This window comes from Coregonus lavaretus (genome assembly GCF_964263955.1).
Source record: "Coregonus lavaretus genome assembly, chromosome: 18".
Lineage (NCBI taxonomy): Eukaryota > Metazoa > Chordata > Actinopteri > Salmoniformes > Salmonidae > Coregonus > Coregonus lavaretus.
The window spans coordinates 43,610,958-43,621,626 of record NC_140005.1 but is presented as its reverse complement, the minus strand read 5'-3'; the positions used below and the strand labels follow the sequence as shown (position 1 = coordinate 43,621,626).

Genomic DNA, 10,669 nt, shown 5'->3' with positions numbered 1-10,669 from the left:
TACATCAAGCTGCCTCACGCTACAGAAACATTATGTGGGCTCACAAACAAATCTTGTATCGTGATTGGTGACTTGCCAGGTTGTCGTTTTTGCAATATCATATGAATTGGTAACAAGACATTTCCTTAAATGTTGTGAGATCTAATCATCTGTTCAGCGCGCCTGCAAAAAAAGACAACCTGGAATGCCGTCAATATTACCCTTAGCAATAGCATTCACTGTCGCCAGTGGTTTTACACAGTGGGTGGAAATACATTTTACATTTACATTTTAGTAATTTAGCAGACGCTCTTTTCCAGAGCGACTTACATGAGCAATTAGGGTTAAGTGCCTTGCTCAAGGGCACATCGACAGATTTTTCACCTAGTCGGCTCGGGGATTAGAACCAGCAACCTTTCGGTTACTGGCACAACGCTCTTAACCACTAAGCTACCTACCGCCCTGTATGGCTTATTATGCCTTTTGTGTGTTATGTAGGATAAAAGCAGTCTGTGTAGCCTGAAACGCTATTTTCTTTTGCAGATTTAGCTTGTGAGGAAGCACAGAGCCTCAATACAGTGCATTCGGAAAGTATTCAGACCCATTCCCTTTTTACACATTTAGTTACCTTATTATAAAATGGATTGGGAAAAAAATCTAAATCTACACACAATACCCCATTTGACAAAGCAGAAACAGGTTTGTCAAAATTTTTGCACATTTATTTAAATAAAAATACCCAGACCCTTTGCTATGAGACTCGAAATTGAGCTCAGGTGCATCCTGTTACATCCTTGAGATGTTTCTACAACTTGATTGGAGTCCACCTGTGGTATATTCAATTGATTGGACATGATTTGGAAAGGCACACACCTGTCTATATAAGGTCCCACAGTTGACAGTGCATGTCAGAGCAGAAACAAGGCCATGAGGTCGAAGGAATTGTTCGTAGAGCGCCGAGACAGGATTGTGTTGAGGCACAGATCTGGGGAAGGGTACCAAAACATTTCTGCAGCATTGAAGGTCCCCAAGAACACAGTGGCCTCCATCATTCTTAAATGGAAGAAATTTGGAACCACCAAGACTCTTCCTAGAGCTGGCCACCAGGCCAAACTGAGCAATCAGGGGAGAAGGGCCTTGGTCAGGGAAGTGACCAAGAACCCAATGGTCACTCTGACAGAGCTCCAGAGTTCGTCTGTGGAGATTGGAGAACCTTCCAGAAGGACAACCATTTCTGCAGCACTCCATCAATCAGGCCTTTATGGTAGAGTGGCCACTCCTACCATAAAGCCACTCCTCAGTAAAAGGAACGCTTGGAGTTTGCCAAAAGGCACCTAAAGGACTCTCAGACCATGAGAAACAAGATTCTCTGGTCTGATGAAACAAAGATTGAACTCTTTGGCCTGAATGCCAAGCGTCACATCTGGAGGAAACTACGGTGAAGCATGGTGGTAGCAGCATCATGCTGTGGGGATGTTTTTCAGCGGCAGGGACTGGGAGACTAGTCAGGATCGAGGGAAAGATTAACAGAGTTAAGTACAGAGAGATCTTTGATGACCTGCTCCAGAGCACTCAGGACGTCAGACTGGGGCGAAGGTTCACCTTCCAACAGGACAACGACCCGAAGCAAACAGCCAAGAAAACGCAGGAGTGGCTTCGGGATAAGTCTCTGAATGTTCTTGAGTGGCGCAGCCAGAGCTCAGACCTGAACCCGATCTAACATCTCTGGAGAGACCTGAAAATAGCTGTACAGCGATGCTCCCCATCCAACCTGACAGAGCTTGAGAGGATCTGCAGAGAAGAATGGGAGAAACTCCCCAAATACAGGTGTGCCAAAGCTTGTAGCGTCATACCTAAGAAGACTCAAGGCTGTAATCGCTGCCAAAGGTGCTTCAACAAAGTACTGAGTAAAGGGTCTGAATACTTATGTAAATGTGATTTCAGTTTATTTTTCATACATGTGCAAACATTTCTAAAAACCGGTTTTTGCTTTGTCATTATGGGGTATTGTGTGTAGATTGATAATGAAATAAAAAACAATTTTATCAATTTTAGAATAAGGCTGTAACGTAACAAAATGTGGAAAAAGTCAAGGGGTCTGAATACTTACCGAATGCACTCTACTGGGGGCCATACTTAGTTTTGATGTGACGGTATCAGAGCGGACACCTGCAACAAAACAAAAAAGAAGCCAAATGACCTTTGGCTGTACAAAGAGCCTTGGCACAGAACCTGTCAACTAGCAAGTTCCTCAAGGGGAAAAGTAGAAGTCAACTGCTGCCAAATCACAGTACTTCAGACCCATGTGACGAAATGTGACCAGTCTTTGCAGAGACATCAAAGCACTCCAAAGCCATAGAGCCCTATGAGTTCAGTCTTGCATTATATGAATGGACAAAGCCATTGATCATGTGGTACCATTCATTCCTATGTGAAGACTCAATAGCGCATTGAAGACAAATGCAGTCGGTTAAGATGGCGTCTCAAGGAGACATGCGCAGTTTGAGCAACTCCAGGAAATGACGTTGCAGGCTAGCTCAGTGCTGCCTCATCTCATTGAGTAACTCAAGTTGAAGGTTGACTGGGGTACTGCAGGCTGCCAGTAGCAACTAAATTATCCTCTGTGTGCGATTTTTTTAAATAATCGATTCAAGGACATACATCTTGTGTATTAGAAGCTATTATTGATACCATGATTGTCCTTGATTATTCATTTTTTTACACGAAGATCGCCATTTTTCTATTCACGATAATGGAGATCCTGTTTTATGCTAACAATGCCTGCAGTCAGCCTTGAACTTCGGTGGCTTCAATGAGAGGGGGCAGTCATTCTCCCCTGGTATTTACAGAGGTAAAAAAATAACACATTTGGAAAGTAATGTTTGTTCTGTGACTGATGATAGCGGAGTGTGGTATAGTTATCAAGGATGTCCACTGTCCTGCGACCTAATGTAGTTCTGTTGCAGGGAGACACTAATGATAGAGGATCGTTTTATGGTGTTATTTTGGGCGAGTCTTGAAGTGCTTGCCCCTGTGAGAACCCTTCTGTCGTAGACTTCTACAGAGGCGGCGAATGAAGGACACTTGCGACAGAGCAAAGATTTCACCAACCACCACCAGAGTAAATTTACAAACGGCAACCATGACTTCCCTCCCCCGCAAATAAAGTTGTCAATTTGTTTTATACCCCATTTTATACTTTCTACTGTATTTGTGAGTTTTTTTAATAGAAAGCCAAAGAGATAAAAATAAAAGATATTTGAGCCACAAGTCCTGTTATGTTCATGTGTATTGAATGAACACACAGCAATGCAGTATTGGAGTATTCTGTGCACTAATAATTTTGTATTTCACCACATGGAATTGCCAAATATTTGTTCTACCACAGTTCTTTTTTTAATCCTTTATCTGTTCTAAGATGTGATATTTATAACAATAAAATGTGATTCAGGACATTCCTGACCTGTTCTCTCTCTCATTCCATCTTTGGGTTTGGCCCAAACCCAGCAAAATAAATAAAACACGTTCTCCAACTCTTTTTCCCCCCAATGTATTTCATACATTTTCATTCCAACACTCATTCCACGAAAATGCATTTCTTTCTCCAAAACAAAAAAAACTAGTCCATTTCATTCCAACCTTCCAAATCCATTTAAAAAAAAAAACTATGAAACTCACAAAGGCTTAGTCCTAGTTGTTGGGTGGCTAAAATAAAATAAGGACAGGATCTTGGACCAATATCCATGTATAGTTTGTGTGGTACTGCTTTTCCACAGACCGTGTGTGTTGGGGGTTAAAGGCAGAGGTCAAGGGGTCAGGCAGGCCAGGTCATCTGCCGACCTTGCCCAGGCGGTGGTCTGTCTTGGGGTCTGCGATGATGGCCTGGACGGCTACGATGGCCTCGTTGATCCGGGTCTGCAGATCCCGTAGCTCCTCAATGTGGAGCAGACGTAGGATCTGAGCCGCCTCGTTCAGGGTGGCGTCTGCAGAGAAAGGAGGTGCACGCCGTTAGGGGCCATGTTCCAGAGTAAGAGATTATGCTCAGTCGGTGATCAGCAACTGAGGCCACAGTTCAATTCTTGTATGAATAAAGGACCACGTGTATGAAGTAGGATGCATGTAATTGTGCTTTTGTTTTCCCTATGATGTCTTCTACCCAAATAAGGGGGTTAATAAAGCTATATTTGTAGTGATCCATCAAAACACTTACATACATCCTTCCCTGCAAGTAGGCACAACCCCTGCCCTGACATAGCCTGATATTAGGTTGACATGACAGGCCACTTCAAACAAAGTGGTTTGCGGGGAAATGACACTAGTCTCCACAATGACACGTTCAATGCCTTTTCACCAACTGATCTGGAACAGATCTTGACACAATGGGACGGCTCTACCCACCCACGCAATCCTACAGTACAGCGAAGATAAATGCCATGTCTATCATATCAATAGGACAGAATGTTTGGAGCCCATTTAGATGATTATAATTGTCTTGGGCACAAGAACATGGGATAATTAAATGTAATTTTTGGGACAAAATCCCTTTGTGAGGATACTAAGGATAACAGTCCTTTTTTAAAATGTGCCTTTAAAATGTGCCCTGTGTGGATTACTTTAAAAACTCGACTGCGAGCACTCACCTCCGGTATCAAAGCCGAGGATGTGCTTGTCCAAGGCCACAGGTAGACCCTTGAGGAGACGAGGCAAAAACAGAAAGAGATACATCACAGCAATTAAAAGGCAATCGGGACACAGTAAGTGCCGAAATACTGTATGTCCGGCCTCTTAAAATAGCATAGCCACGGAGACGACTCCCAGACCACTGCACACAGGCCTTACATATCACACTCTGGGGCCGTATGTATCATGCATCTCAGAGTAGGAGTGCTGATTTAGCATCAGGTCCATGTCCGATCCTTTTCATTGTGATTTAAAAAGCTAAACTGATCCTGAATCAGTACTCTGAGATGCTTGATACATACGGCCCCTGAGCAGTAATGTGTGCTGAGAGTTCCCGTGTATTATCATGTCAGATTGAGAGAATAGAGGTATGTCGACTTGGGTACACATTGCATTAGTTTTTTTTCAAATACACTCTGCGCTTAATTGAGCTTTCCCAGTGCAAAACCTGTCCATCTGGCACACCAGGCAGGCTCAATTCAACGCAAAAAGTATTAGGAAGAAAACAAATACAGTTTGGACCAATGTCTGAAGTATTGTGGGTACTCTTTCGGATCACATTTCAAAACAACGCATTTTGATGAAGCCTAAATGTGTAGGTGGATCTCCGTCAGTCAAAGACTCAACCTTCAAGAGTAGCTCACCTCTTTGGACTGGCTGGCCTTGGCTATGGCTTCTGGGGTCAGCCTCTCTTGGATAAGGATCCTTATAGCCTGTTAGACAAGGGAAATTACCACACCATTGTTATCAAATCTGCTCAAGTCTGAAATCTGCACAGGGTCGTCATTTACAACATGGTCATAAGAAATTAGTAAGACCCTTTTCACAGTAAAGCGCCGATCTGAACTGTACTGTCTCAGAAATTTTATTTTCACATGGTCCTTTCCAGCACGGTTCCAGTAAATATAGTGGGTGTGTAACCAGGTCCTCGCACTACAGCTCGGCACAGCTTGGCTCAGTAGTGTGAAAAGGATATTAGTACGTCTGACATGGTGCTCGGTTGCCGCTGGTTCTCACCTTCAGCATGACCAGGTAGTCGTCGTGACGTTGGATCTTCAGCAGGCTAGCCAGGCCTATGACGCCAGCCTTAAAGTCTGGGTTGCTGCCTTAAGGAGCACACACACACACACACACACACACTTATTTTCAACACAACATGGAGGCTGTTGACTCAGTTACATTCATGAAGTCAGCTAGTCACAACAGTCCCTGTTGGTGCGATTCTGTGTGTGTGTGTGTGTGTGTGTGTTTGTGTGTGTGTGTGTGTGTGTGTGAGATTGTAATCAGTCTGGTGGTCTGGCCCAGACACGGTTGAGCTAACCCACTTTAGTACTACGTTGTTCACTGGTTTCTTTAATCAAACGATTCTATCACAGAACATCAGGGACAAAGAAGGGAGTGATGAGAGAGATGAGTAGAGAGGATGAGAGAGACTAGAGAGGTAAGGGGACAGAGTAGAGAGGTAAGGGGACAGAGTAGAGAGGTAAGGGGACAGAGTAGAGAGGTAAGGGGACAGAGTAGAGAGGTAAGGGGACAGAGTAGAGAGGTAAGGGGACAGAGTAGAGAGGTAAGGGGAGAGACTAGAGAGGTAAGGGGAGAGACTAGAGAGGTAAGGGGAGAGACTAGAGAGGTAAGGGGAGAGACTAGAGAGGTAAGGGGACAGAGTAGAGAGGTAAGGGGAGAGACTAGAGAGGTAAGGGGAGAGACTAGAGAGGTAAGGGGAGAGACTAGAGAGGTAAGGGGAGAGACTAGAGAGGTAAGGGGAGAGACTAGAGAGGTAAGGGGAGAGACTAGAGAGGTAAGGGGACAGAGTAGAGAGGTAAGGGGAGAGACTAGAGAGGTAAGGGGAGAGACTAGAGAGGTAAGGGGAGAGACTAGAGAGGTAAGGGGAGAGACTAGAGAGGTAAGGGGAGAGACTAGAGAGGTAAGGGGAGAGACTAGAGAGGTAAGGGGAGAGACTAGAGAGGTAAGGGGAGAGACTAGAGAGGTAAGGGGAGAGACTAGAGAGGTAAGGGGAGAGACTAGAGAGGTAAGGGGAGAGACTAGAGAGGTAAGGGGAGAGACTAGAGAGGTAAGGGGAGAGACTAGAGAGGTAAGGGGAGAGACTAGAGAGGTAAGGGGAGAGACTAGAGAGGTAAGGGGAGAGACTAGAGAGGTAAGGGGAGAGACTAGAGAGGTAAGGGGAGAGACTAGAGAGGTAAGGGGACAGAGTAGAGAGGTAAGGGGACAGAGTAGAGAGGTAAGGGGACAGAGTAGAGAGGTAAGGGGAGAGACTAGAGAGGTAAGGGGACAGAGTAGAGAGGTAAGGGGACAGAGTAGAGAGGTAAGGGGACAGACTAGAGAGGTAAGGGGAGAGACTAGAGAGGTAAGGGGAGAGACTAGAGAGGTAATGGGACAGAGTAGAGAGGTAAGGGGAGAGACTAGAGAGGTAAGGGGAGAGACTAGAGAGGTAAGGGGAGAGACTAGAGAGGTAAGGGGAGAGACTAGAGATGTAAGGGGAGAGACTAGAGAGGTAAGGGGAGAGACTAGAGAGGTAAGGGGAGAGACTAGAGAGGTAAGGGGAGAGACTAGAGAGGTAAGGGGAGAGAGGGGATAGGCATTTAGAGGAAGGAGTGGTTGTGCTCACTATCCAGATGGATGAGGGGATCCGAGGGTTTCTCCGCCTTGGTGGCTGTGGCTGGCTGGCAATTCTTGTACTTCTCAACTGGGGAGCCAGCAGGACACACAACATTGCATTTACATTTACATTTTAGTCATTTAGCAGACGCTCTTATCTTAGTGAGTGCATACATTATTTTTTATTTTTCATACTGGCCCCCCGTGGGAATCGAACCCACAACCCTGGTGTTGCAAACGCCATGCTCTACCAACTGAGCTACATCCCTGCCGGCCATTCCCTCCCCTACCCTGGGCCAATTGTGTGCCGCCCCATGGGTCTCCCGGTCGCGGCCGGCTATGACAGAGCCTGGATTCGAACCAGGATCTCTAGTGGCACAGCTAGCACTGCGATACAGTGCCTTAGACCACTGCGCCACTCGGGAGGACACAAAAATCCAGACAGTGACCACTTAGTCCATGCCCCCCACTAACTACATACTACTACCACCACCAAACTGTTTTTACAACAAATACTTTTTTAATAAGCACATTTATTTAACATTCCTGAACAATGACAATACAGTGTATGGCAAGAGAGGGTGGAACCACGACTAGATTATACTTTATGGTAGAGCAGCCCAAGAAGTCAAAGTTGCCATTTAAGACAATGCTTCCATCTAGTGGCTAAACGACACATGATCACCACCACCACAACAATACAGCCCTCAAACTCAACTCTGGACCTCGAAGCCAGTTCCACTACATTTTTTTACTTTTCAGGGACTGATTTAGACCTGGAACACCAGGTGGGTGCAATTCATTATCAAGTAGAACAGAAAACTAGCAGGCTCCGGACCTCGTAGGGTAAGAGTTGAATACCCCTGCTACACAAGGTTGGTTGAACATTTACTGTATTATCATCTATGGACTACAATAGTCAAAGTAGTAATATGCCACAACAAGTAGCCCAAGTACACACAATGGGCACCGAATCATATGGCTATAAAAATGCTTTCAATAAAGCAAAAGATATACAGAGAAAATAGTACTGTACCATTGTCGCCATATTCCAACCGAACGGCTAGACCCAGCAACCAGTCCACTGACTCCTGTCTCTCTTCGACGGTGAATGGGCAATTCACATCTTGAAGATACTGCGTAGGAAACAGGGTCAGGCTCATGTTCCGCAGGGAGAAAACTTGCCCCAGTGTGCCCTCCTGAACAGTTGTACCGTGTATACGAGGTGCCTGAGACCATAGCTGTGATGCACTCCTCTTCAATGGTTCACATCCATCGGAGTGGTGTCGTTACTAGCTGTCCCCGGGTAGCTCTTTATTTCAGAGCGCTTGGGGCCAGGGGTGTATTCATCAGCCCACGCCGTAGCAAAATGTTTTGCACTGGAAAAACTAAAACAAGCACTGACAGGGGCTATGTCTCAATAGTCTTTCCTCATCCCGTCCTCCCCTCTTTCTCAAAAATGTAAATTGGAAGCGAGGATGCGAGGACAAAGGGAGCTTCCCGGCCAGGGAACGGGGATGGTAACTTCACAACCCCAATAGAGGTTCTCCAATGAAGAAGAGTGAATCACAGCTATGGAGACCAGTGATGAGGGTGGTAAATTGGCTTACTATCAGCATTTAAGAATTATTAGGCCTACTGATTGATATTGGGGCATGTTGAACAGGACACAACGTTTTGGAACATTCAGATAGATGTAGGCTAATGTAGAACAAACATGCCTCTCCGACGCTTTGAACTAATCATGTCAGTTCTATTAATGGCATTTCTATCTGTAACGTTCGACAACTGAACTGGCTTGATTGTTTTGCTTATGATGTAAACGGTTAGGGGTGGAAATAACACATTGTTAATAGATATGTTGATAAAGTGGGAAAAGAGCCCCACCATGGTTCAGTAAGGAGAAAATATTATGACACATGGAGATACTACATAAACTTCTCCAATAAGAAAGAACACAGATCCATCGCAAAACGTATTTCTACAGTTCACAATCCATGTCGTATTACTTGGATGTAATATGAACACAACACTTTTTCTGACCCAAGGTTATTTCCAGTATAGTAACTGTAACTAGCCTTGCTGCTCACCTGCTCAAAGGACTTGGGCCATTCCGAGCTGGGGATATTCCTCAGGTTGCCCCGATCTTCAATTTTGTAGTGTCTGATTTTCTGGTCCTCCAGCCACACAATGAAATTCCTGAACTCTGTCTCATCTGTGCAAAACAGAACATTAGCTAAGTGACACTTATAGCTAGATGCACTCTGCAAAGCTAACTGACCTGCACAAATGTGCCAGTGGTAGTAGATTTTTGTTGTTGTTGGTATATACAACCGGCAGAAATTCACATACGACTAGTCACAATACATACAAACAAGACATAGATTGGGAATCAATTTCCGATGCCACCCCTAACCTAGCTAGCTAGTTAGCTAACATTAGCTAGCTAGTTACGTTCTCGGTCTCCACTGCCTGTTTGGCACTGCTGTTAGTAACTTCCCAAAAAGCTAGTTAATTAGCTAACGTTACCTGGGCTAATGCACAAAAGTACAAAACCTGACTACCTAACACGAATCACAGGTTAATCCTTTTTAATGACATAAACCCAGCCAATATAAACAAAGCATGCATACATATTACAGGCGTGGCTGTATTGAAACGTTTTAGACTGAGAGTAACAGCTTGTTAGCTAAAGGTAGATGCTAGCTAACATATTTTGAGCATGGCCATGGCTGGCTCTGAAAGTGCACGTCATTCATTAGCAGATAGCTCGTTTATCATGGTTTTGTAGCTACCTTTACAGTCAAACCCAGAGGGGTTATGGTAATCCAAAGCTGTCAGTTTTCTTCGAAACATGTTGACAAGTTGTTCTAGCTAGCTTTATAGCTAACGTTAGCGAAACTTGTAGCCGAAAGCGAGACAGTTCTTCTACTGTGGCTTTCCAGCAGACTTCTTCTGTGGGGTTCAAAGGCGGTTTGGCATCCAATGTTTATGGTGCATTACCGCCACCATCTGTACAGGGGTTAAAAAAAAAAAAAAAAGGGGGGGGGAGGGGCTTAATCCACACAAAATAAATAAAAATCCATACCCCCCTCCCCAGGCTCCGGGGCCTGAGATGGTGGTATTGCTTGTGCCATTAGCTCAAGTAAATCCTTTGCCATAAAATGGAACTGATCTGCTGCATCCACAATAACTTCCATCCTTCCGGACCACTTCTCCACCTTAGCCATGTAATTGACCACCATTGCAATCAAAACCACAAAGTCCACCTTCTTCAAATGCAACATCTCTGGGTCGTGCTGATGAGAGGGCATCCCTGTAGCCTGCAGTAAAGGCCTATACACCACCATGGGCCCTTGAGGGCCATTCACTCCCTCAACCCTCCTGACAGCTT

At 45.0% G+C, this 10,669-nt stretch overlaps 1 protein-coding gene across 1 annotated transcript; it reads right to left on the bottom strand.

Moving 5' to 3' along the window:
- Positions 1 to 3,513: 3,513 nt before the first annotated feature.
- On the bottom strand, positions 3,514 to 10,241 carry LOC311145832 (RNA transcription, translation and transport factor protein). Its single transcript, XM_084182156.1, has 8 exons — positions 10,071 to 10,241; positions 9,366 to 9,490; positions 8,312 to 8,411; positions 7,286 to 7,363; positions 5,677 to 5,765; positions 5,304 to 5,372; positions 4,620 to 4,668; positions 3,514 to 3,962 (listed from the first exon to the last, which is right to left on the bottom strand). The coding sequence occupies exons 1-8, from the start codon at positions 10,129 to 10,131 to the stop codon at positions 3,808 to 3,810; spliced, it is 726 nt and encodes a 241-aa protein (XP_084038282.1). The 5' UTR covers positions 10,132 to 10,241; the 3' UTR covers positions 3,514 to 3,807.
- Between the last annotated feature and the right edge of the window lie 428 nt (positions 10,242 to 10,669).